This window comes from Caenorhabditis remanei, chromosome V, assembly GCF_010183535.1.
Source record: "Caenorhabditis remanei strain PX506 chromosome V, whole genome shotgun sequence".
Classification (NCBI taxonomy): Eukaryota; Metazoa; Nematoda; class Chromadorea; order Rhabditida; family Rhabditidae; genus Caenorhabditis; species Caenorhabditis remanei.
The window spans coordinates 14,667,390-14,694,368 of NC_071332.1; the positions used below are offsets into that span (position 1 = coordinate 14,667,390).

Genomic DNA, 26,979 nt, shown 5'->3' on the forward strand with positions numbered 1-26,979 from the left:
TTTTTCTTCTCTTCTTGTCGTTTCTTGTCGACTTCAGAAGTTCCGAAATACGTTTTGTTGAACAACTTGATGCCGAGTTTCTCCTTCATTTCTCGAACTTTGCCAAGTGGCATTTGAGAGATTTCCTCGCGGAATTTCAGTCGTTCGTCCTCATCGTCCTCCTCTTCTTCATCTTCTTCCACTTCTTCTGGACCATCTTCGTCACCAGAATCATCAGAATCATCATTCGACTTCTTCTGCTTCTTTGGGGGCGGAGAATCATCCTCGTCTTCATCTTCAGGCTCATCCACGTCTTCATAGTCACCCAAAGCGGTGAATCGCTTAGAGGCAACCGATTTTGTAGTAGATTTTCTTGCTGTATTGATGAGTGGGATTTCAGCATCTTTCTCATCCTCCTCATCACTATCCTTCGTGATCATATCCGAGACATCTGCCACGTCATCGTCATCTTCATCTGAATTCGCCAACTGGGCATACTCAGTGGATGTTCCTTTCACAGGATCTCCTTTCATTTTCTTCACTTTTTTCGTTTTCTTTCCCTTCTTTACTTCCGTTTTTTCCTCTGGTGCTCCCTTCTTTTCAAACTTTTTTCCAACCTTCTTGTTCCCAAATTTTCCAGATTTTTCCGTCTCATCTCTCGGTGGTTTATAGAATTTTCCACCTTCGCGATACTGCATTCGCGGTGTTCCACTGAAATGAATTTTCCGATTCGCATAAAAATCGCCCGATTTTTCTTGTTGTTTGTGGAAAGTTGCCTGAAATTGTTACATATGCAGCTCAAATTTTAAAAATTTCAGTACCATTTGCTGAAATTTGTTTCCATCCGTCATTTGTGGCATTGGTGGAGGTCTCCCGAAATTCGATTTGCTGGGAAACGTTCGAAATTTCTTATCAGCATTTTCAGGTTTCATCTGAACATAATTTCATATTTCTGAATATTACTGCTTTTAACAATCGATAAAACTCCGGCTGGAACGGCGCGATTCTAGACTACAAAGATGAGAAAATGGTCAATTTATAGACAACAAAATGAAAAAAATGACAAGATCACACACATGTACAAGAGCTGCAGTATTTTGGAGAAGATTGGGTTAGAAAAAAATGGGAAAATTACAAGAATTGTGCTCATAACAACATGAAAACTAATCTGATTTTCTAGGGAAAGAAGCTGCAAAAATGTGAAAATGAGGGGGCGTAGAAACACGTGTTTGGACAGAAAAACTTATTCAAAATTTACAAAAAGTAGATTAATATGAGTTTTTGGGTTGGAAGCATATACAATTTACAATTTACAAAATTATGCATTCTTAGAAAATTATACAATAATTCAGAATTCAGAATTAGGTGCTGAAACTAAGTGGTGGAGTGTTGTCCTCGTCCTCGTCTTCCTCATCGACTTCATTGATCTGTTGATGGTGAGTATCTGGCGGCGCCCGTCTCGTCGATCGTTGTGGATGATCAATCAATGGAGCAGAAGACGTTCCTGGTAGATCAGAAAGATCTGCCAGTGGTTGTGGAGCTTCATGCACATCGACTGGCTCCTCAGCAACAGATCTTTGAGTGGATTCTCGTCGATAAGTTGGAGTTTCCACGTTGATTAGTGAAGATTCCATTTCTGGGAGCTGCCCGAATCCATCTGGCATTGCGAATACACTCTGCATGGCTGTTGGGTGCATATTGAAGCTTGATGTGGCGTTTCCATAGTGGCGGGAAGAACTTTGACTAAAAATTGTTTAGTAAAAATACGCATTTTTAATAAGGCTATTTCTCTCTGAAACTTACATAACACTTTCATCATGGAGTCCTCTTAAGAACAATGCATTGATTCTCATTTCAGCACCGGCTCCATCAATATCCACTCCGCTTGCTCTCAAACTGTTATTCAATGACTCTGCGGCCCGTGGTTGTTCTTGATAGAGACTTGCAAGTACTCCACCACTCTGCTTCCCTGTAATTCCTTGGAACGCATTCTCGAGTGGTCCGTCAATACGATGAAGTCCTTCTCCAATGAGTGGATGACGTCCTGGAGCGATTTGTGAAGCTGAAACACCTCCAGAAGTTGTTGGAACAATAGAATGTACTGATTCGAGAAGGATATTTCTGGTTGGTTGTTGTGAGTCCTGTCTCTCCAAATGTTGTCCGAGATGCATTGAACCAAGTGGTGCCAACATGGACGCTTCTTGTCCCAAACGATTTCTGAACTTCCGCAAGAATCTTTCCGACGCTTTTGGTGGTTGCCATTCAGGATTAGTGGTTTTGAAGTGGAGAACAGAGAGTTCAGTTTTCCCGTCTCTTGCCCTGTTATGAGATGTGACGACAGCTGGACCCGGTTGTTCTTCTGAATCTTCATCGATTGCCTTCAACTCCTTGATATGATTCCATTTTGGATCTCCATGCTTTCCAACATCCATCACCGCGAAACTGCATACATCTCCTAATCCATCGACACGTTCTGTGTAGTCGTGGAAGAAATTCGCAAGTTGTGTACATCTAGGTCTCATCCAGAATAGTAGAACGAATGGAGTGAAGATTGGAGAAGTGAGTTCGAGCACAAAAAACATCCATTTCATCTGGAACAACTGATCGAATTCGTGTCGGACTCCTGCCGTGTGAGCTTTTCCTTTCCACGTGGATGGTAGATAATGGAGTTCAGATGTTACGTGAGTCATGAGAATTTCTGGTTGCCAGACGAGATTCTCATCGGGAATCATTCCACGACAAATGAGAACTATAATTCCGCATACTGTAATTACAGTGATCACATGCTCTACTTGAAGAACATCTTCATCCCAAGCTGACAGAATTGTGAGTATTCCAACAATGGCAGCTGCAGCGAACGTGACATTTTTGGCTACGATTTCCAGAACTGGAGAGAAGAATTGATCCATGTAAGCGGCCGCATAGATATGAGAGCGATTCAAGCGAGCGGAGAGTTCATGATCGAGCTCATTGAAATGGCGAACAAGATATCTTCCGTAGTTACTGTATCTTCTCATTCCAAGTCCATCGGGTCTTCTTTTAATCAATTCAGTCAGTGAGAAGAATGATTCCATCATTTGGAAAGGCAACAAAAGAGGCATCAGAATCAATGAGAGGAACCCATAGAATTTGCAGTCCTCCTTCATTTTCTTCGCCGCCATTTCCAAATGTTCGTGATGTTTATATTCATCACGGAGGTTTGGTCCGTTCGTCCATGCTGACGTAGAACTTGTAAAAAGAATTCGCTCGATTTCATGCTTCAAATTGTTGGGGAGATAAGCAATGGGTCCGAGGAACGGGACTTCGAAGACTGGGTGGAGGATTCGCTGGAAATATAAATTTGGTGAAAACTTGTTTAATTAGCCATTTTTGCATGAATTCTGGCACTCCTTACCTTATTAATCATTCCAGTCATATAATTTTTATAGCGAAGAATCCGATGATAGATATAAATCGATGTGATATTATCCTGATGAATACTCAATCTCAACTTTTTCTGTGCTTCACAAATCCTCTTCACAATCGCATGCCACGTCAAATTCGGTAGTTGATCGTCTTGAATCTTCAATTCTTGCACATAAAATTGTTGAATTTCCGTCATTTTCATAATGTATTGAGCGTGCTTCACAACCCGTGTGACCCAGTAGACAACAGCGGCGAGAATCGCAAAAATCATCCAAATGCTCAAATGACCGGCACAATTATCAACGACAGCATCTCCGAAATGTCGTTTTCCCTGATTAACTGTTCCATGACTCGTGACATTTGTATTGGCAAACAGGAATTCGTAATTGACGCACTGGGTGAAAAATGTGGTAAAACTCTGAAAATTAATTTAAATTTAATAAGATTTCGAAGTTAGACATTTCTTACCATAACAAACACAAATTGGAGTAAACTGAATGCTTTCTGTAGTACAATACACAGATATCCTCCATTTTGATGATATTCGTAGATATGGGTAAAAAATTCATCTAAATTCAAAACATGATCCCATCGACGAGAATGCATTTGAGAGGAGGAGGCCATTGTTGGTGGACCATGGTGTTGGGTGGCGGTGAACTGCTCGTAGTGTACTTCCTGGAAAAAAAGAGATGAGTGAGGTGATTTAGCTAAGTTTTGGGATAAAATAGAGCGAATTTTTTGACAAAAAAAAATACATTTTCAGCCTCGAAAACAAAGTTTGGACCTTTTAGTAAAAGTGGGCAAGAGATATTAGCTCGGCACAGCTCTTACAACTGCGCTCCACCAAAATGCCCTTGAAAAATCTATATTTTTCTCCGAGTCTCTCAGTTTCGCACACAATTCTCTACGGTTTCGGTTGAGCGCGGTTGTAAGAACCGTGCCGTGATAATATTTCGATAAGACAATCAATTTTTCCTATGTAACCCATAACTAAAATTTCAATGATTTTTTCAATTTTTTCGACGATTTTTGTAATTTCATTAATGATTTTTTCGACCATACAATGAGTTTTCACAATTTTTAGAATAAAAATCGAATAAAATAGATTTTTGTATTATTTTATTGAAAAAATAGAAAAAAATCTTACCGGCGGCGCTTCCACAGGGGAATCGTGATAGGAGTGTTGGGAGGTGGAACCGGACATTCTGAAACAATTTATTTGATTTAAATGCGATTTTTTCCGTTTTCAAGAGGTTTTTTTTTGAAAATTCAGGGATTTCGCACGAAACTCGATTTTCATATAACCTTAATTTCCAAAATACTCACAATCTTCTCTGCTCCTCATTCGTTCCTCCACCACCAAACAAAATCGATCGTGTCGATGAGCCCCATCCTTGCATGAAACGAGATGTGCATGTGCTGTTACGCAATACTTCATCATCGTAGTCATCGTCGATTTGCTGAAAAAATTGAATAATATGAATTTGATGAAAATGAAAATAATAAGTTTTTCAGCAAGTTTTTTCGCCATTTTCAAAGTTAAAGAGCTCTATTACCGTTAAAAATAAACAAATTGATTTTAACTTTTCAAATAACTCACCTGATAAGACCGTTTCGATTGCGAGCTGAACATCCAGTGTGTCTGAAAAATAATTAACGGATTAAAGTGGTCGAGTCGAGAGGAAAACGAAAATCGATGAGTGCAGAGACAGGGAGACAACGGGCAAAGCACAAGGGAGAGGGCTCCTCTCACGCGGGGCGACAATCGAGTCCCCACCGATTCCGCGGAAGAAATTTTCGATGGAAAAATTTTCGATGGAAAGTGGGCGGAGTTTCAAGTTGCAACTCCACCGCACACTTTTTTCCCGATTTAATTTTTTTCACAGGCTGCCTAATTTTGTGATATTTTTTTCGGTAGAGAGAGTCGGCTTCTGTGACTCCTTAAAAAATCATACCGAAGCATAAAACTTCAAAAAATAAACGGATTCGGGACTTCTAAGTTTCAGGAAAGACTGTGCGGCGATGTTGCAGTTTAAACTCCGCCCACTTTCCATCGAAAATTTTTCCATCGAAAATTTCTTCCGCGGAATCGGTGGGGTCTCCGACAATCCAATGACATAGCAAGTGCGCTCCAATGAGACCAGACATTTTGAAAGGGCACGTGAACAACTGGTGACTTTGAGAGGTGAAAGAACTGGTATTTTGAGTGGAGAAATGACAGAAAAATGGTTGGGATGGAAAGAATGGAGAGAAAAAAATAAACAGAGTGACGATAGGAAAATATAGTTTCTCTTATGACTGAATTCGTAATAATATCTCTGAAATTAAAAAAAAGTTCAATTGGAACTTGAAAAAAATGATGTTTTTTCTAAAAATATAAATGAAGTATGAATGAAAATTAGAATACCCTTTTCTCATTGAATCTGACCAGCTGCACCAGCTGCCAAAATCAAATGCTATCCGAGAAAAAGGTGCACCTGCCCACATTCTAAACCTATAATTATTCGAGAACCTTCGTTTAGACGTTCAGAATTTTTGGAAATCGATAGTCTTTATAAAGAACAATCACAAGATTTCTTTTTCAATATATTTTTTTCAACAGCTGCTATTGCCGATGAGTGCCACCTTGATCGAGAAAATAGAAGAAGAGAGACAACGACGGAATCATATGACCCTGAGAACATCGTTTTCAGCGGCAGAGGAGGATAGAAAGTAATTGTAAAGTACGAAATCTGCAAGATGGGTGAACTAGTTCAAGTTCGATAAAGATCAAATTCGATTCGATTCAATTTATTTAACATGCTAATAGAGATCATCGTCAAGTGTTAGTTTGAAGAAAAGATGGGTCGGGAACATATAAAAGGACCAATTAGAGAAAATATGCGTTTACATAACTTACATGTACTGTTAAGTTTTTAGTGATTATGGGTAAAACATTCGATAGTACAGGTTAAATGGGACCCTGGAGGAAGCGATAATTTTTCACGCCCAGAAGTTTCTTCTCGAGATTGTCATCTGATTCATAGAGTTCGACATATCGTCAACGATAGCCGAAGCCAGCTGCTCCCTCATTTCCTCGCTGATGAGATCAGGATTCTCATCGATGATGCGACGTTCGATATCCTGTACACTCACATATCGTTGATGCACCTTGTAGTTGTTCTTTCCTCGTTTTGCCAAGTTTTCAGCGGCGTAAAGAACATCTGGCACGGATGGCGGTTGATACGAGACTTGATGTCCGAAAGCGCGGAAGTAGGTCAAGTGAATCAACTCATTTTTTGACCAGTCTGGATCGTTGACAAGGATTGTGTACTTGCATGGGCGCACTGTTCCCTAAAAGAGGCATTTTTAAATTAAACAATTTATGGGAAACTTACAATCAATGGAGACTGTGAGCTTAGAATGAATTCATCGTATCCGAATGAAGTGACGACGTTGTCAATACAAGTACCTGATGGAACATTCTGCTCGGAGGCTTTGAATCCCTCGATTGAAGCCGGGAAAATGCGAGCGTGTGAAGTCTTTTGAGCGACAATCACAACAAGTTGTGGAGCATATCCGTCTTCAATTTTGCCGAATGATGAACGAATCTCATCCACCTCTTGCTTGACTCGCTTGAAATCTCCTTCTCCGGCACCAACACGATAGATGACGATTCGAGATGGAAGATGTCTTGAGTGCTTCTTGTACGCCTTCACACATGTTGGAATCGCTTCTTCGAGCTTTTGGATCTTGTATTCTCTTTGAGTTTGCATGTAACTGAATCCTCCGAGTTGTGTTGATTCGGTTAGCGAGTAGGAGACACCGACAATAGATGGTTCTCCATCCATTTGATTGCGAGAACGATCGTAAAGAGTGCGGGAAGATCCGTGTGAGATCTCAAAGCCGATGAACTGAACCTTGTCGAGTAATTTCTTGGTCAACGTCTCTGAATTAGAGCACACAGCTCTTCCACGAACCGTAGTGGGAATCTCAACGAAAAAGTTGGTTCCACCACACTTCAGATTGAATTTTCTCATGACGTTGTCAATTGTGGTGCGTCCTCCTTGTCCCTGCATCATCTTGTTCACAGTTTGAGCACATAATTGAATGGTTTGCATTCCAATCGACTCTTCATAATACTTCAACACGTCATGGACATCTGGCTTCTTCTCTTTGCAGATTCCGACAACAATATCGACATCTTTTTTCAACCATCTTTCCATCACTTCTTTGATAGCAACGTTGTCTTCCGAATTCATTTCACGAATAGACCAGTCTTTAGGTTTTGATTCAACTTCGATTCCATTGCTGCGGCAATAATCGTAGAGTCTATCACAGAAGTCCCTGAAAAATAACATTTAAAATGTATCAGATGAGATATGCTCACTCTGCTTGTCTCATTTCAATGGCTCTATCAAAAACCACGATGGCAACACGATGAAGACGAGCAGGATCAATGAAACCTCCCGGGTTCCGGAAAGCCGGCAGACCCATTTCAGGCATGAAAGCCTGATTCTTGAACTTAATCATTGCTGGTGGCAAGAGTTTTGCTTTCAAATGAACTGGCTTCGTCGACTCCATTTCGATGCCAAACGCGTCCATATACGCATTCTTCTGGAGTTTCAAAGAATTCCATAGAATTTCCTGAACAAGATTCACATGATCTTTTGGCATAGACGATTTATTTCCGGTCATTTCCATTTGAATGGTGGGTGTCATTTTATTCGCCTTGATACGCTGTCCTGGAATGATGCGGAGAACTTCCATCGGATAGAAACTTTCGAGTCTTAATCGTTTGGATATGACAAGTGGCAAGTGGGGAAACTTGAGTTTGATGTTGTACTCCTTGAAGAAATAATCGGCTACTGAGATTTCACTATCTCTATCTCCATCTTTCATCGTGAAAATGGCGCTGAAAAATATTTTATTTATCGGAAAAAGGAAAGTAAACGTACTCCTCAGCCGAGCTCTTCAACAATCCAGTGATTCTGATCTGTCTTGAACTGTTCTTCAAATGAATCGCTTCGACGAAAATACCCTTCAGAGCCTGTTCAATGTAATTCAGAAGACTTCCACCATTTTTGAGAGCCTTCTCCACTTCCGCGATATCAGTTTGATTATAGTCAACACCGTTGGAATCTCCGCCGCTATTGCGACGGGAATCATAAGAATCGCGGCGGTCTCCTCTACTGCTGTCCCGATAGTCTCGTCCTCCATGGCGACTATCTCGAGAATCGCTTCGTCTATCGTATGAATCTCTCGAATCGCGTCGTCCACCACCATAACTACCTCGGGAGTCTCTTGAGCTGTCGCGGCCACTGTCATAACCTCCTCTGCCACCACCGCGTCCTCTGAAGCCACCTCTACCTCTACCACCTCCTCCGAATCCACCCCCACCGCCTCGAGACTCTGCATACTTTCCAGAGACAAATTTCAACACTGAACTGCTCTTGTAGAATGGAGAAAGCTTTGTGTCAATCGTCATGAACATCTCGTTGACACCTTCACGGCCTTCGACTACACGAGCAACTTTAGCGAATCCAGGGCGGATTTCGTATGTGGCATCAGACGAAGACTTTACTTGAGCACGAAGGGGAAACGTGGAATTGCCGAATTGATAGAAATCTGATGAGTTCAGTTTCTGAGATGTGACAATCTCGACACAACGCGTCAATTCCATCCGATTCGCCACTTCCAACGAATTAACTCCACGTGTCTCCACGAAACCTGCTGGTTTGATTCTAACCAAGAATTTATCATCTTTTCGGCGACAAATTCTGGAAACATCAATCCAATCTTCAGATGAGAAATCGTCTTCGGAAAGAAGGGCTTCCTCTTCGTCCGCTCCAATGTAAATTCCCGATGGAATGTAGAGAGTCGCTGCACAATCATATGCCAATGAGTGATAGCTTTTTCCACCGAAAATATGGCTCTTCTTCTCATAGAACTTGCGCATCAATTTGTGTTGCGAGAGACGACGATTGTGAGAATTGACACTGAAAGTTATCAATTAATAAGGGAAAATTCATGGAAAAACGAACTCTCCACTGACTGCCACTAGTCCATCATTCAGGTTGATCTCTGTTCCATTGTTACAAATGATTATTGTGTCTACATGGAGTCGCTCAATTGTTGGTGGCATATTCGAGAGATTCAAAGTGAACATATTCAATTGAACGGGAATGGAATCCATGACTGCGAACGAATCCCGGCCAATTCGGGTAGTTGAAGAGGGTGTGGTAAAGCTAATAGCTGAAAAATAAAATATTTGAAATGAAATGTGATTCAAGAGCCGTACCGCTTCGTTTAGACGATGGCTCGTCATTTGTCGGAGAGCGATGATCTCGTTTTGGAGTACGAGTTGAGGAGCTGCTGCTGCCACTTCTTGACTTCCCACTAGTCATAGTGGTCATAACTCGGTCCATTGGGTCGGTGGTCATCTTACCTGAAAATGACAATTTTAGTTGGTGATAGAGAGACAAAGATTCTTCGGCGACTTCAAAAGACAAGAACGCGCAATGTTATCGGGTGGTGCAGAAACAATGCCATTTCAAAAAAAAATTGCTGCGGGGATTCGAACTTCCAGTTCTACGTTTCCCAGCAAACAAATTCAGAATTCAGCATCAGACGAGAGAAAACGTTCATACTTGCAAACCGGGCCGACACGGGCCAGCTCGTAACTCGCGTCAAACTCAATATTATGAGCTGAAAAGTATACCATTTTCGCGTTTTTTGGAATTTTTTCCCGGCCCGCGACATATTAACGAAACGCCACCCGGCCCGTAGTAGGTGACCGACACAGAACTCGTTGAGATCTACATTTTCGTATATTTTTCAGCTCAAAATATTGAGTTTGAAACGAGTTGTGCGCCGGTCCGTGTCGGCCCGGTTTGCAAGTATAAAAACTTTCGAAACGTTTCAGCGAGAACATTATAATGACACACATGATTTGCCGCAAAAATTATTTAGAAAAAATCTGAAAATTGGAAGAATTGTTCCGAGTAAACAGACGAGACTGTTTTTGCGCAGAAAATTATTATTGAATCGCGGCATTGATAGGTCAAATTTTTTAAATTTCGCGCAAAATGTTTTTTGTTGAAAAATTGAGCTGAAAACTAGACGGGACTGCTTGGAAATGAACGCGTTTTTTTGAGAATGCCACGTCGCATTGTTCGTAAAGCTTGACACATTAGACGCAAACACCACGTGAAGACATTGCGTACCTTTTTGGCTACAGTATCCTTGGCAAAATGCCAAGACAAGGTTGATATGCACCAAGTTCGTTTTTCAGCGTTGGAAAGTGTTTTTCTAGCATTTCTGAAAAAAAAAACAATTGAACATCATTTTCATCCTCCCTTTTTCTCAAATATATCACATTTACACCAAAATTTCTAAAAATGTACTATCAACCCTGTGTACGTGCCAATTCGAGTTGATTCTTCCGCTCATTGCATCCAGTTTCAACGTTTTTTGATCTGAAACAACTATACATATTTTGATGGGTAGGTTCCATGAACTTTCTTTTAAAATAAGAAAGGAGAGCTCAAAAAACCGAAACTGATTGGCAAGTCAGGCGGAAGATTTGACTACTATAGTTAGATTGTCATGTACCGAGAGGAAAAACATGCCAGTTCGGTTGGAGTTTGATGTGTCCTTTTAAGAAAATTAATAGTTGAAATGTACAAGTGTTCATTGTACTCATCAAGTGCGCTCTGTTGACAATGTGATTTTTTAGAAACCGAGGCACAAAATATAACAGGTGAAATAATCCACCTACTCCACAAGAATGAAATTCTTTAGAAGAAAAAAAAACTCGAAAAATTCCAAATAAGGAAGACTTCTCAAGACATTTGAAACACCCTCTATTTCACCTGTCCCCTCGTTTTCTTCGATAGCTACAACCAGGTCAAGCAGGTGTCAAGTTTCAGATCACATCACACCACTGAAAGCACTGGACCTGAAAATGAAATCATTTGATCTGAAATTGGAGGCGGGGTCTGTCAGTGGGTGGGGGTGGTTAAAGTAATTCAACATTTTTGAAGAATAGATCGAATTGTTAATGGCTCCAAGTTGTCTGCTTTCAAATAAATAACCGGTCAATTCTCGGCATGCCACTTTTAATTTTAAAACCAAACTACTGATAGCTGTCAACAAACTCAAATAAAACTGTCAATTTTGACAAATTTTATGGCCTTATCACAAGTGTTTTCGCGATTCGGAAGTTTTTCCGAAAATTATTTTCCCATTTTTTAAAATTATTTTTTGACACGCTTTTGAGTAAACTGTCCAGTAGAGCAAGTTAGGAAACTACAGTATCTACACGTGATTGATGAGTTATTTTATCCAAAATTATCCAGAAAAAATAGCAAAAATATTTACACCATTCCTGTACAAAGTGCTCAGCGAGCACCTCCCCAACCTCGCAGCTGTGTCAATTTCACACTTTGACTGTGGCAAAAACGAAACAAAAAAGGTGTCAAAATCTCAAATACCTTGAATTGTGAGAGAGACATTTTTCGACTTGTTGCAACTTCACTCTATTGATAAGAAAGACCAGTAGAGCGCACTTAAACTAACCTTGTTTCAAATTTTCCATTAATTTCCGAGAACCTCCCCTCCATTTTTTTTAATTTGTTACCCCCATCAAGACCTTATCTGCACCTCAAGTCGACCCACAAAATTTTCGAAATTTCGAAAGGAATTTTCAAACTTTTTGACTCGTCCTTGTCCCCAATACCCCTTGTCGGCCAAAAAATCCAAAAACTGCACAAAAAAAGCAGTCTTAAAAGGCGCGTCTCCCCCCGCCATGTCTCTCCTCTTTGGGGATTCAGAGACAGATAACAATCTCGTACCGTGCCGCGCGCGACGCCTTTTTTTCAGAGGAGCGGTGGAATGGACTACTGAAAAAAAACGAGTGTCCTTCATGAATTTTGTTACGTTCCTCTCCCGTTTTTCCTTCGAGAAATCGACGCCCTCTTCATTATTTATTTTGTTACGGTGTCTCGGTTGTAACAATTTTTATGCCTCTTTGTTCACGGATTAGTGACCGAGAGGAAGCATACTGTAACTGATATTTCAACTTTCTCACCCTGGCTCTAGGTCACTTCTTTCCGCTCTCTCTCGAAAATCTGTATTTTCTTTGCAACTTCCACCTCTACACCTATCAGATTACACTCCACTGTTTCGCATCTCACTTTTTTTTTTTTGCTTTTTCAAACTTCGTTTTTTTCATCTTGTTGCTTCTGTTGCTCACATGTGACCGTGATAGTTAAAAGTTCTAGATTTCTGGAAGGACTCACTATAGTCTTGATTGCTATTGTACTATCCATCTGTAGATCAAAAAAAATTATCGCGTTGACAAAAACCATCGTCCTATCCTAAAATCCCAAAATCCTGAAACCAATTTCTTCTGTTTGTCAGCTAGCTCAAAACTTTAAAACATGCCTTTTACAGTAGCCCTTCCTCTATTTTGACCTACTTTAGATCGTGATCTACTGATCTACCGCCTACAGTAACCGGAGTCGTGTTTTCTCGTTCTAAACTTTAACCTTTTTCTCACTCTCATTCCTCCCCCGCCGATCCATTTTTTTCCACGAAACAAATATCACAGGTTACGTCAAAAGTGTGTATGTTACAATAGATAGATGTATATACACACACAAAAGAGCCCCCCACCACTACCTATGTCACACTTTAGAAAGCCGAAAAGCGGGATAATTTTCAACTTGTAATTCGACACCCGCTCGTTTTTCGTCCGTACAACAACGACCTCGATGAGTAGAGGGGGAAATGATGTTGCGATGGAGAAGATGAGCATCTAGGTAGCAAAAAAAAGAAAATGAGAAGGTTGAAACCTTCAGAACAAAAGATGAAACTAAGGGGTGAGAGGGGTACGGTAGCGACTCGTGGCCTAGGAAGCATACTTGCAAACCGGGCAGCTCGCTTCAAAGGGAATGTTATGGGCTGAAAAAATACTCCAAAATGTAGATCTCGGCGAGTTCTATATCGGTAACCTACAACGGGCCGGATGGTGGATCTTTAATGTGCCGCGGGCCGGGAAAATGCGTCAAAAACGCAAAAATTGCCAAAAAAAATTCTAGCCCGGCCCGCGGCACATTAACGATCCGTTATCCGGTCCGTAGTAGGTCACGGATATAGAACTCTCTTTGCAAGTATTCTAGGAAGAAGCAATTTTATTCTCGGCCATGAGGAACATCCTCTAGCATAGTATGCGTGGGAAAGATTGTGGGATTACCAATAGGAAGAAATCTCCATGACTTCTATAAATCCAGACGGAAAAACTTTGATTGTAAATATTTTTTGAAGTTTCAGAGCTTTTTTGATCTGATCGTTCAACTATTTGAGCGCCCGACTTATCCTATGTTAAATTTCAACCCATTGTGTTAGATTTAATTGTAAGTTTCTAATATCTTGGGTCCCTTCTTGTCAATTCAAAAATAGTTTCAATGACGAATACACCTCCAAAATAATCATCACACGAAAACACGTCAGCAATTTTTTTGTGCCTTGCGAAGATAAGTAAGTATGGATTAGCTTCTTCCGAGTTGTTGCGTTTCGAGAAGGAATTCGGAATCCACATACCTAAATATATTTTTATTCATGACATCTGTTAGTCTCGTCCAGATTCTTATTTTTTGTTTGAACTCCTCATGTTCCGTTTTTGCTTCGTTCTGGTAGAATTAAGAAAAGGTAAATTCCACCTGTTTCTACGTAGTTGAATCTATAGATATCTAAGATTTTTGTGTTATTTATGCAAATATTCAGGAGGAGAAAGATACGTATAGCCTAGTAAGTCCTTAGGCGTGCTCTTTTGGTTTCTGAAGCAGTTTTACCACACATACAAGCATACTTATCATTTCCCGGGCCGGCCCGAGGGAAAAATTTGGCAGCCCGGTTGAAAGTTTTTTTGAATTTTCGCATTCACAAAAATAATACTGCTGAAAAAACATGTTTTTCGAAAAAAAAGTAGCTTCATCCACCCGGGCCGACCGGGCCGATCCGGTGAAAAATTGGAAATCGTCCCGGCCCGTGACAAGTATGCATACTAGCTTATTTTTAGTACATATTCTATCACTAAACAGATCTCCGGTGTAAAACTACGAAATCAGAAAAAGAGCGTTATAGTAAAATCAAAATCAGGTGATAGTAGTTTTCTAGTAGTCTAATCACATTGTATAGTTCTTTCTACAGTAATTCTAACTATAGCTTCAGTGCAACACCATTGTTCTTCAATATATTTTTGTTTATATCCCCAAAATGGAATGCCGTCTTCAAAGCCAACTCGTTAACCACTCGGATGATCGGGGTTAATCACAACGTTATGCGCTTACACGGGGATCCAAGACACCCCTAATGATATCACAAGTTCCCTCTTATGTCAACTCGAAAATCCTAATTTTACGTCATGAACAACCCACAACTACCTCATGTTTCCATCCCACTTGTTTTTTGAGATGTACCCAAATCCCATGGACCTGACTGTCTTCGGGGAGAGGAGGCGTATTGTCTAGAATACTTATATACAATGATCAGAGTTTTGATACTACGTGATAAACTTGAATAGTTTTTTTTCTTTCGAAATTTATTGTGTTTTCTAATTCTAGAGCCTATTGGCTTAATCTTGTTAATGAGAAAGTATTAAATGAAATTACTCAAAGCCCTATTACTCATTTGCTGTAATCAGTGTTTTCAACATGACTTCCTCGTGAATAGTCTGGAATCAGTTTTTGTTAGAGAACCGTTTTGTAAGCCTATGATTACAGTAATCCAGTTGCTAGGTAAGCTAGGTAAGCTAGATTAGTGGAGACCATCATAGGTTAATCTATGGAAGTGAGTTCTGTCTTCTGGTCAGGATTACTCTAGGATTACTGTACTCTAAAGTCCCTCTCTATGATAGCTCCGTTTCCTCCCACCACATTTCATTTAGGTGTTGCTGACGTTCTGAATGGTACTTGACCAGGTTAATAACTTTTTCAATCCATAAGATGATCGGATCTCTAGTCTGGACGTCACTATGACCACGATAGAACAACGTGGTCTTGGAAAAGCGGAGGGAAAACCGGATGAGCTGCTAGAGCGTCATCGAGGGCCCAAAATTTTTGAAATATTCAAGAGAGAAAAAGATTAAAATAAACAAAAATAACGGAGAGATAATTTTGTGACTGATTATTGACTAGAACAAAAAATGAATGGATCTGGAGGTTTTAAGGCTATGCCTGTTTATAAGATACGTCATTCGGTTTTGATGGAAAACATGGTGGGTAGAAAATAATATATTTGAAAGATGCAAAAAAGTACGTGTGAGTGAAACATGCTGCAAGTCAAAGCTGAATTTTCAGATTTCCAACTTCTCAAAATTTTGAGCATTAATGAGTGGCACAAATGAGATGATCTGAAAACTGTTTTTCACAGCTAATTCCAAACACTAGGTTTCAACACGTCTAATTTAGAAATAGTGAGTTTCGAAACCGGTTACTGTAACTCGAACATTTCAGCATCCATCTCTATTTTTTTGTAATGAAATTCCACTTTTGAGAAATCTCACACGTACTATCATGAACCTGTAATGATCATCACATGTGATTTTGGCTCGGTGGGTTTTCGTTTCTGTCTATCATCTGATTTGGTACTGTAGGCCTCTAGAGAATAGTCGTCACTAGACTCTCAGACCGGCCGAAAAATAAGCCTATTTTATTTCAATTCTAGACTTTTCAGTCGTCAAGAAAACAATATCTAGATTGTGATCTCTTATAGTCTAGTCCTTTTTCCAATGGAAACGTCATATTTATTATTTATCTCCAATTCCCAAATACAGAAGAAGGCAATCATAGAAATGCATCTGATAACGATACTCGAGAAGCAATGCGAGAAAAAGATTAGCAATTGGCAAAATCCCCCTACAGATTTTCACATTTTCCTTCTCTTTTTTGTTAGATTTGATGAGAAAACACTTTCGACGATTGATTCAACACTATTCATCATATAATGTTTTAGAAAAAAGAAGAATTAGCATTGGAATAAAAAAAGAATCTCATTTGATATAGTGTCTATTTCCTAATCTTTTTCTTGGATTGCCTGGATGAAGCAACCACTTTTAACATCCCACTCATATCTCTCATTTATTCGTTTTAGCGGCTACTGTAGAAAAATCTTTACATTCTGAATTTGAGATAGTGTTTAAGCTTGAAACTGTAGAATTTCTCGAAGTGATTGACAAGAACCATGAAAATCGAACAAAATGTCAATTCTCTATGATGTAAATTACCATTTTATTGTGAAGCACATCCAACTATCAGATAGAAACTTGAATAGAAAATCGAATTTTCAATGATAAATTTAAAAAATATTATTGTCACAGTATCAACATGCTGTCCTATTATAGTTTACCCAGAAAATGACTGTAGTAGTTATAATGACTGTATAGGTATGAAGCCCTGTCGGATATCAATTGAATAATTATGAACATCTTCACAATCAGCTCCCCGATCCTAAAGATTCATCAAAGAAAATACTATAGATCCCACCGAATAAGACAGTAGTAAAAGCAGATTGTTTAAAAAACCAGTGCTTATAGTCATCTCCCCCGAGCTCTACCAGCGCTTTGCGTTTTGTTTTGAAAAATGAAAACGGTAACCTCTAGAATAGAATAAAACAGATAACATCTTCGCTTTGTCTCTTGAAACGTCTCGACTTTTCATCTGCTCTCCGGCCTTGCACAAATATACGAAATGACTAAAAGAGTCTTCCAACCTTCCGCCCCATCCCCTAGGTGCTCTCCTGATCCCCTCAAAATCTGCTACTTTATCCGGATTGCCCCATATTTACGTACATGCGAAAGGCAACCTGTAAACTCCGTCATCATCGGTGCCAAAATAGAAACGGAAGACGGACTTAGCCGTGTCTCCATATTTACGAATGCTCCAGAAACAAAAACGTAGATAGTGAGAGAGACGGCGGAGAGATGGTTAGACAGCAATCGGCCTATTTTACATAAAGGGGGCGGAGTCATGTGGGGAGATGGGAGAAAAAGAAGAATATCTTTAATTCCTGTATGGATAGAAAAGAGATGAATATATTTATTTGGATTTCATTTCAAATGCATCCACTGTTCTTGTGATCATAGATTTGACGTCTGCTCTGGATTTTCGCTTATGTACAGTATATAAGGTCCCAAATTGGTGTTAGTTAGCAAGACACTTTCATTTCATTAGGACACCTGATCACTGAGCTTGGCCACATAAACGACGCAAAGACCCTGGGGACCCTCTAGACCACCACGTGTCAGACAATGATTAATATACATGTCTAGACATCAATTATAATTGAGACCAGAGTTTCGCGTGATATTATTCTTGTCATGTAACTTGATGATCAAGGTTTATCGTTTCATTACTCTCCATTAAAAGATTTTCAAATTCAATTAATCTAAAATTCCATTTCCAGAAATTCCAAAAATGTCCTCATCTTCCTCATCATCCTCATCACTATCAAATGCCTCATCACTGAACCCACCAACCGGCGGCAACTCACCCAACATAAGTGTTTCTCCAGATGGTGGAGCTCAAAGATTCTTCAGTCAAGGAAAGCGGATTCCGAAAGGTAAGCTGCCAGTAATCCTCCGGTATTTTCTGATTCTCTCATGGTTAACTTCTTGAGTCTCATACATTCCAGAAGAGTCTGAACTTTGTTGAATTTTCTTTGCATTTCTGACAATCGTGAAAAAAACTTCATCTCATTATCTTGCTTTTAACTTGATTGAGTCTTAGTATTAGCTGTTGAAATCTCTATCCATCTAGAAAATTACATTTATTTTTGATGACGATGTAGAAAAAAGAAAAGCGGATTTCATTTTCTACACAACACTTATATTCAACTCCTCCTCTTTTTTCGACACACACACGCCCCCTCCGTTATTTTTCCAGTCTTCAGCCAGTACCAGATCGGTGTTCTACTGAAAATTTCAGACCATCCTGAATTAAAAGAATTCTTCGTATTACTGTTTCATCAATTTTGTGTTTGTTTTTATTCCAAAACCAGTCGCAAAGCCGTAGGGTGTTCAAGTTCTATAGGTCAGAACGATCGTTTTCATTTTTGAGTGGTTGTAAACTTGAGCTTATGCGCTATGCATTCATTCTGATCCATGCTTCATCTCAATCTCAAGTCGCCATCCCGGTAGAATGACAAGTTAGGTCTCTGTTCCAATTAAAGCATTCATTTCTGATCACTCTCATTCTTAGGATAGCTTCCTCCCTAGATGTTGACGTTATAAAATACTGACGTTGACGTCATCTACGAGTTCAAATCCTACGTTCTGATCAAAACTTCATAAAAACAATCAGCATGTCTAGGGATCTCTATCCCACGCTTAAATTAGAAAACCATCTTCTGCATTCTGGATATTAAACTGTTTCAAACAGAATCAAAGGTTTCCAGATGTCAAACGCCACTGTGGAATGTGCAAACAACACGGAGTTATTGTGGAGACTCGTGGTCACACTTGCGAGTACAAAAACTGCAGCTGCGAGCACTGTGAGCTGGTTCGCAAGCGTCGCGAGATCATGTCGACCCAGATTCGTCTCCGTCGTGAGCAAGACAAAAAGTTTCAACGCACCACAGACATCAACGAAGCGAATGTGTTCCCAACATTCACTGGTAAGGAACCAGAAGAGAAACCGTCGATTGAGAACATGAACATGTGTTATTTCTGTCAAAAATGCAAAAATCACAACGTTCTTGTATGGAAGAAGAATCACAAAAAGGAGTGCCAATACAAGGATTGCGACTGTGAACAGTGCAATCTCATCGACTCCCGTCGCGCATTGGATCGTCATATCAAGAAGAGAAAGATGAATATGAAGGAGAACGGAGTGGGAGCCACAGCCCCGAAGAGTCCAAAGAAAGATCACGAGAGCTCTGCGTCCAACTCGACATCATCCACTTCTCTTTCATCATCCGGTTGCAATTCAGACGAGTCCACTTCATCAGACTGCTCACTGTCTGGTTTATTGTCAGAGAAGTTGAAAATGGCGCCACAAGTACAAGTGAAGTTTGATTTCTCAACTGGAGGATTCATCGCTCCCTCGGCTACTGTAGCTACAAGCCCATCGGGATCTCCATTTGAGGTGAAATTTGAGGTGAGTTCAATAATCGAAAAATGAAACCCGTCATTACCAAAGTATTCTTCCAGACACCATCACCAATGCCACTGATCTCTCTTCCACACTCACCGGCCCCAATTGCTCTTCCACAAGTTTCTCTTCCATCAACCACAATTCCTCTTCCATTTCTTACTGTACCATCTCTTATATCCACAGCCGCTCCATCATTCTTCGCATCCCCGTTAATGTATGGTGCTGCTTCCAATATTTTCACAAATCCATTCTTAATGCCAATGACTCCAATCGACATGCAAATGCTTTTCCAGAATATTCGAAATCTTCGGGAGATGACTGCAGCAATGACCATGACTGACACTGATTGAGATTCTTTTAATTGCATTTAACATTTCTACGGAATTTCTCCTACTCCAAAATCTTCTAGAATTAGCTTTGTCTTGATCTGTGATTTCCTCCTAATATTATCTAGTTTTCCCCCAGTTTTCTTCTTCATTTTCCCCGTCTCCTTCTCATAATTAGAACCCATCGAAATGTATCATATCGGGTTAAGAGTTCAAAACATGATGCATTAATAATTTGTGAATCAATGTGTATTTTTTTGAAATAAATAATGACATGAATAATCAATTTTGAAGCGATTTGTTTCAGATTTTTTGCAAAATAATCGGATGTATTTTTCATCAAAAGGATGACATTTGCCAAGAACTGAATTCGTCTGGACTCTGGGAATATTCTAAACGTTTCACCGTCCGACTGTGTGTCTGTGTCTCCAATTTACCCTACTATGTGCCTGCGTCTCCAATTTCCCAACACTCTCTCTTCTAAGGTTGTGCAATAACACACAACACTCCCGTCTGGCTACAATACACGGGTATTTTTCACACAAAACACGTCTTTCGATTTGTCTTATCGAAATAAAAAAGACAAGAAAAGACACATTTCGGTCTTTTCCATCACAAAATGATAACTAACTTGTTCTTTCTGTTATTTCTTTCTACTGTTTACTCTTACAATATTCTTGTTTACTCACCATCTTTTGCCGGAAGTCATACAAATTTTATGGCCAGAATCGCAGATACTCTCACAGATGCTGGACATAACGTGGTAAGTTACATAATTTACAACTCGAACTGAAAAAATATTGTTCAAATTTCAGACATTTCTAGTTCCAATTGTCGATGAAGCAAGGAAGGATCAGCTGAGTGTTAAAACGACGAAAGATGTAATTATTGTGGAGGTAATTGAAAATAAAAAAGAGAAATAAACGTTTTCCTTAATTTAATTTTACAGCAAGACGAGGAAATGCGTAGTCAAGTGTTACCAGTTGACGACGATATGGGACAGTATTGGGAAACTGATATAACTTCAGACAATATCGATACAGTGAGTTTATCAGTCCACATAAAATATATATTAGAATATTCAGGCATTCACAGTATTCACTGACGCTGTTCACCTTGCATGCAACAACTTTATGCGTAACAAAAAGTTCTTGAAGAGATGAAATCAAGAAATTTCGATGTTGGAATATACGAACCTCTGTCTGTTTGCGGACTCGGATTCATGCATGCTATTGGAATTCGAAAAACTATAACAGCGACATCTTGTGTGTTTTATGATGCAGTTGTGGATGCAATCGGAGAGCCAGTCGATTTCAGTTATGTACCCGGGCAAATGAGTGCTTCTGGAGATGAGATGAGTATGACTGAGAAAGTGGAAAACTATCGGATGTCGACGGCTTTGCAGAAACTAAACATTTTCATTTGGGATCGAGAAACTCGTATTTACAACAAATATTTGGGACCCCAGATTCCTGATTGGAGAGATTTAATGGCAGATGCTTCACTTCATTTTGTGAATTCAGTTCCATATGTGGATTATCCGAGACTTGTTACCCAGAAGACGGTGCCAATTGGTGGAATTTCAGTGGACATTCCGTCAATAAAATCTTCTGTTCTGCCTAAAGATTGGAGTGATGTCTTGGATAAGAGGAGTTACAATATATGTTGATTTCATTTGGTTCGTTGGTTAAGAGTAAAGATATGCCCAAGAATTGGAGGTTGGTTTCTAAAGTGTGAAATACTTTGAAACTATTGAGAAAATTACAGGAAAAATCTGCTTGAAGCAATAAAATCTGAACCAAATGTCACCTTCATTTGGAAATACGAAAGTGATGAAGTGGAATGGGCAGAAGGAGTCGAGAATATCCATTTCTCAAAATGGGTTCCACAGACAGCTCTTCTGAATGACCATCGTTTGACCGCATTCTTAACTCACGGAGGACTTGGAAGTACGAACGAATTGGCTCATCTTGGAAAACCTGCTCTCGTGATTCCAATTTTTGCTGACCAAATACGAAATGCGAATATGCTTGCAAGACAAGGAGGTGCCAAAGTGTTTCGTAAACACGATTTGGGAAATCCGACTGAAATTAAAAAAGCAATTCATTCCATTGTGTTCAATCAAAAATACAAGGAAAATGCAGGGAAACTGGCGGATCTTTTGATGAATCAACCAACAAATCCAAAGGAACAAGTGGTGAAGTATGTGGAATTTGTGGCGAGATTCGGACCGTTCCCTGAAATGAATCCACGTGTAAGACATCACGGATTTATCGAGAAGAATCTGTTGGATATTTATTTAGTTATGTACTTTCCTTATTTTGTTGTCTTTGTTTTAGTTTTGACCATTTCGATGTTAGGATATTCGAAAGTCTCAGTCAGAAAAGTGAAGAGAGATTAGTTATGATTAAATTATTTACATTTATATGGACTAAAATGTACTTGTATTTGAATGAATCTCAGTTTTTCGAATTTCAGTTTTGAGTTAAAAATGCCCTACCTGCTTCCCTATTGAACCGATTTCTGTTAAACTGAAAATGGTAGTTTTGATATTTATGATGTGAATGAACCTTACTTTTTTGTCAGTTTATCATCGGACACTTCAATTTATTCTAACTGCCAATGACAGCATCTGAATCATTCGAATAAAAACTATAAAACATTTTATAAGGTTAAATACGGACAAATTCAAGTTTAGAGGAGTGGTCAGGTACTTTTGCGGAAGTGAATGGAAATTGCTCAGTAGTGGATGGCAACTTTTTATGTGGTTGAACGTCGTAACGGAGCAGCAAGTTTCCGAACATCTGTAAGAGGAACACGTTGTTTCTTATAAGTCTTGAAAGTTCTGGTCGAAAGAAGAATATAAAAATGTACTCTAGTACAGGTTCAAAAACTAATCAAATGTGGTTCTTTCATCAAAGCAGCTTACCAAATACAAATTAGATCTAGCCAAGTTCTCTCCTGCACACGATCGCTTTCCAATTCCAAATGGGATGAGTTGATGAAACAGTTTTTGATTCTCCAGAAATCTATCCGGGTTGAACTTGTCTGCATTCTTGAAAATGTCATCATTCACATGTAATGCACTAACTTGTGCTGTGATAATATCCCCTGAATCCAATTGGTATCCGTTTACTGTTGTTGGACCATCACAAGTCTTCCATGAGTTAACATTCAATATTGATGCATGCCGTTGAATCTCAGCTATCGTTGCATTTAAATAAAGAGTTTGACTTCGATCATTCAGACTCAGGGGCCTAGATCCATTGTTGGTAATTTTCATGAGCTCTTCTCTACACTTCTCCTTGACTTCAGGATTATTCACAAGCTGATTGAATCCAGAAGTCAACGTGGCTGCTGTAGTGTCATGTCCGGCTGTCCATAGATCCAATAGCGTGTATTTCAACGATTTCATTCTGTAATTTGATTAATTTCCAACTGGTAGAAATACCAAACCCTTACGTGTACGCTGGGTGTCCACCACTTTGGTTTTCTTTCTCCATTTTGATAAAGAATGCATCAATAAAGTCTTTCGGGTTCTCTTCATCCAAAATATATTTTCCTGATTTGATGTCTTCCAATCTTTTCTCCGCCGCTTGACCGACGTAGTCACTGATTCCATTCCACCCGTTCTTCGATTTTGCATATCTTTGTGGGAAGAAATACTTGAGAATCCATACAGCAGTCGTTGTGTCGAAAATGGTGAAAACTTCAATTATACCGTTTATAAGCTTCCTCATATGGTAGAATTCTTCCATGTTGTGATCTTCAAAACGTTGTCCAACAAGAATGCTGTTGATGAAACTTCCAGTAATTAGCTCAAAGAATTCATTATGCTTGACAATAATCTTCCCATCGACTTCAGTGTTGTTTAGTTCAGCACATCTGCAAACTGGCTCATTTTAGTTAAACTAAAAGTTTTCTCGGAGCTTACCTTTTATCAATTTCGTTCAACAGCCTTTCCTCCATAATATTTCTGCCAACTCCCATATTTCTGAACGTCAACATTGTGAATCTTCTCATCTCTGCCCAAATCTCTCCATTAGCAAAAAGCAATCCAAAACCATCACAGAAATGTTCAAAGATGGGTGGCAAAACCTTATTTTTGTAGTGGTTTCCATTCTTCACAAAGACTTCATGACTGGTTTCATAGTCAGCGATGCTGATATGAGGAAATGGACCCAGCCAGAGAGTGAAGACATTCCCATATTTCTGAAATTCTGTTGATAACGTGAGCATGGTTATATCAACTCACCTTTCTAAAATAATCAAAAACTGGAACTATTCCTTTGTGTCTCCATGACTGGTAGACCAGTTGTGGGATGTTTCCAATGACTGGAAGAGGAGTGGGACCAGGTGGAAGTCTTTTAACTTTAAGATGTTGTCGGAAAACAAGAATAACAAAAATGATAGTGAAACTGAGAATAAGAATCATTTGGAGAACAAATGAACATAGAAAATTATTTGTTTTAAATCAAAACGCTGACCACAATATATAACTTTTATATGAATAGAAACTAAAGTGGATGGCTACAATACACGGTTTTGCCATGTATTTGCTAAATTGCGCAATGTTACGAAAACATTATCAACACACAGACCAAAGAAATGCAACTACAATACATGGCTGTGAAAACTTGATAAAAAGACCAACATGTGTATTTGCTGTCCGAAGTTTTACTGCTATAGAGACAGTTGTTTTGTTTTTTAAAGTATGAATTTAATATTTTATGATTTGCTGATTACTACTCTTCAATTCTACAATTTTTCCCCCGATAATTTCCAATTCTAGGTTTAACTTTTTAAAATCTTGGATCGCTTCTAGACTGTTCATTCCAAACTTGTTTTCATTAAAAATTAAAAAAAGTAATCGAACATCTAGAAAACATTTTTTGTTTTTTTTTATCGCCAGAAACTTCTCTTTATACTCACAAAATACAAATTAGCACGATCGCTTCCCGAGATAAAGAATGCATCAATAAAGTCCTTCGGGTTCTCTTCATCCAAAACATACTTTCCTGATTCAATGTCTTCCAGCCTTTTCTCGACCGCTTGTATGACGTATTCACTGATTGTCTTTTTTCCGTTCTTCGATTTCGCATTTCTTTTCGGGAAGAAGTTCTTGAGAATTCACACAGCAGTCTTCGTGTCGAAGATGGTGAAAACTCAGGTTGTTAATTAGATGTCTGATATGGAAGAACTCTTTCATCAAATCATCAAAGCGTTTCCGCAACAAGAATGATGTTGATGATACTTCCAACAATAAGCTCTAAGAAATCTCCGTGATTCACGATGATCTTTCCCTCGACTTCTTCTTTGTTCAGTTCAGTGCATCTGAAAGACAAACAGGATTTATTCATTTCTTAAAAACCAATTTTCGGAAATTAACCCTGTATCAATTTGCTCTAGCGCTTTTTCCTCCATAATATCTCTTCCAACCCTTTTGTTTCTAAAATTGCTAAAAATTTGAAATTTAGCTATTTTGTTTCGTTGCTTATAATTTAAGAGGCGCTATCTGTAAGAGTGAGAATTTTTGAGTTGGGACTTGGCACAGTTGCAAAAAGTTGTTTCAATCAGAACTTTTCTCAATTTTCCAGATAATTTTGGGAAACTTTCGGTATATGTTGTTTGTTTTGTGTCAGTGACAATCTTCCCTTCAATCTGCCCTTCAATAAAATAATTAAATGTTAAAACCATTTTCGACTACCCCTTCACATTTTCCAACTTTTCTCAAAAAGCTCCTCTTTTTCAGTTGTATACGTATTCTCCGCAAAATTATTATTTTTGCTCTCTCTGAGACATGGGTGGATTTCTTTCCCATCTGAAACCAACTAACAATGAGGAAGTCCTCAACGCGACTTGTGGACCAATCCGTGGGAAAATTTATAAACACGTGAGTCATCCGAATGATACTGTTAGGAAAACATCTAATTTAGGGAGAGAGAATAGTGGACGGATATCTAGGTATTCCGTATGCGAAACCACCTGTCGGAGAGCTTCGTTTCAAAAAACCAATAGCCGCTGAGAAATGGACCAACCCTTTGGATTGTCATGAATTCGGGCCGGGATGTCCACCAGCCGGGAACTGTCATTATGTGAGTGAAGGTGTTTCAATCAGATTCTTAATTAATTACAATACATGTGACGAGAAGGTAGGAACGGCCGGGTAAAGTCCGGTTACCTTATTCTCTCCCTTAGAGTTGTCACAGAGAAGAGCTGAGTGGCTGGTATGTTTAGCGTGTGAGAGTACAAAGAGTTTGGGTGCAAATCAACTTTATTGAGGCTGGTAAGGACTCTTTCGAGTTGCTGGTACAATGGAAAGTACGAGTGGGAGCTCTGAAGAGAGCGAGCACTCTCGATGGCTACAAAAAAGGAGAAGTGAGAATGTTTTGGTGAGAGAGTCTACTTACAAGAGACTTAGAGAAAGAGAACGGTCAGAGAAAGGAAATAGTATTGGTTAGAGAAACGAGAATTAGCGCGCCCGCTAAAATTATTATGACGTGGCACGAAGTGTTCGGTGGCGCGTCGTTGCATTGTCGTTGGCGGTAATTCAAATTGTAGTTTCTCCTTGTCGCTGGTAATTCCTTCCTTCTCGATCGTTCCTCTTCGTTCTTTCCGTCGATTGTGAGTCCTTTTCCAGCTGGTAAAGTGAATGTTAGTTGATGTAGATTGCATTGACTTGGTGTTGATTGTCCGTTGTTATTAGGTTACCAGTTAGCGCATCTGGTGTAGCTGTCTTGCGAGATCTGTACCGACTTGAGCGGCCGGATACATTCTCAGGTTGTGACCTTCCGTAGGAAGGTCGCGACACTCCGGGGGCGGAGGAACCGAACATTTTCACTTTAGGGGAAATGGATTGGTTGTCTCCTATAGGCTGCGTGTCCTGGGTCTCATTGTTGGAGGTACAGATCTTTGCTTTCCTTGGTAGATGTGATCTTGATCTATCCTCCTTTCCTTGAAGTTGAGGTTCCGCTGGTAGCTTTTCTGCCTGCTTCTTGTTGCCTTTCTTTGGGCTTGTAGGTTGTTCGTGGGTTTTTGTCTTCTGTCCGTTGTCGATTAACTTCTCGATGACTTTGGTCCACGACTTTTTGACTTGAAGCGGCTGGTAGCTGGTCCCTGATTGTCGCTGGTGGTGG

General features: G+C 39.5%; 8 protein-coding genes across 8 annotated transcripts; 5 read left to right on the forward strand and 3 right to left on the reverse strand.

Annotated features, from left to right (window-relative positions):
- Positions 1–1,340: 1,340 nt before the first annotated feature.
- On the reverse strand, positions 1,341–5,017 carry GCK72_020103 (uncharacterized protein; the record flags this gene model as incomplete). The annotated part of the gene is made up of 7 exons (XM_003116629.2): positions 1,341–1,722; positions 1,783–3,305; positions 3,374–3,802; positions 3,853–4,059; positions 4,532–4,589; positions 4,711–4,844; positions 4,985–5,017. 7 exons carry the CDS (start codon positions 5,015–5,017, stop codon positions 1,341–1,343), a joined length of 2,766 nt encoding a protein of 921 aa, XP_003116677.2.
- Positions 5,018–6,366: 1,349 nt separating this feature from the next.
- GCK72_020104 (uncharacterized protein) lies at positions 6,367–9,806 on the reverse strand (the record flags this gene model as incomplete). The annotated part of the gene is made up of 6 exons (XM_003116542.2): positions 6,367–6,717; positions 6,762–7,710; positions 7,754–8,278; positions 8,322–9,362; positions 9,408–9,618; positions 9,665–9,806. 6 exons carry the CDS (start codon positions 9,804–9,806, stop codon positions 6,367–6,369), a joined length of 3,219 nt encoding a protein of 1,072 aa, XP_003116590.2.
- Positions 9,807–17,840: 8,034 nt separating this feature from the next.
- On the forward strand, positions 17,841–19,867 carry GCK72_020105 (uncharacterized protein; the record flags this gene model as incomplete). The annotated part of the gene is made up of 3 exons (XM_053733381.1): positions 17,841–17,985; positions 18,820–19,520; positions 19,574–19,867. The coding sequence occupies 3 exons, from the start codon at positions 17,841–17,843 to the stop codon at positions 19,865–19,867; spliced, it is 1,140 nt and encodes a 379-aa protein (XP_053582294.1).
- Positions 19,868–20,561: 694 nt separating this feature from the next.
- On the forward strand, positions 20,562–21,006 carry GCK72_020106 (uncharacterized protein; the record flags this gene model as incomplete). The annotated part of the gene is made up of 4 exons (XM_003116474.2): positions 20,562–20,606; positions 20,659–20,739; positions 20,793–20,885; positions 20,929–21,006. 4 exons carry the CDS (start codon positions 20,562–20,564, stop codon positions 21,004–21,006), a joined length of 297 nt encoding a protein of 98 aa, XP_003116522.2.
- A 59-nt stretch (positions 21,007–21,065) lies between these two features.
- GCK72_020107 (uncharacterized protein) lies at positions 21,066–21,512 on the forward strand (the record flags this gene model as incomplete). The annotated part of the gene is made up of 1 exon (XM_053733382.1): positions 21,066–21,512. The coding sequence occupies one exon, from the start codon at positions 21,066–21,068 to the stop codon at positions 21,510–21,512; it is 447 nt and encodes a 148-aa protein (XP_053582295.1).
- Positions 21,513–21,544: 32 nt separating this feature from the next.
- Positions 21,545–22,244, forward strand: GCK72_020108 (uncharacterized protein; the record flags this gene model as incomplete). The annotated part of the gene is made up of 2 exons (XM_053733383.1): positions 21,545–21,561; positions 21,611–22,244. 2 exons carry the CDS (start codon positions 21,545–21,547, stop codon positions 22,242–22,244), a joined length of 651 nt encoding a protein of 216 aa, XP_053582296.1.
- A 271-nt stretch (positions 22,245–22,515) lies between these two features.
- On the reverse strand, positions 22,516–24,278 carry GCK72_020109 (uncharacterized protein; the record flags this gene model as incomplete). Its single annotated transcript, XM_003116125.2, has 5 exons — positions 22,516–22,647; positions 22,773–23,259; positions 23,306–23,728; positions 23,778–24,055; positions 24,099–24,278. The coding sequence occupies 5 exons, from the start codon at positions 24,276–24,278 to the stop codon at positions 22,516–22,518; spliced, it is 1,500 nt and encodes a 499-aa protein (XP_003116173.2).
- A 1,365-nt stretch (positions 24,279–25,643) lies between these two features.
- Positions 25,644–26,013, forward strand: GCK72_020110 (uncharacterized protein; the record flags this gene model as incomplete). Its single annotated transcript, XM_053733384.1, has 2 exons — positions 25,644–25,736; positions 25,780–26,013. 2 exons carry the CDS (start codon positions 25,644–25,646, stop codon positions 26,011–26,013), a joined length of 327 nt encoding a protein of 108 aa, XP_053582297.1.
- Between the last annotated feature and the right edge of the window lie 966 nt (positions 26,014–26,979).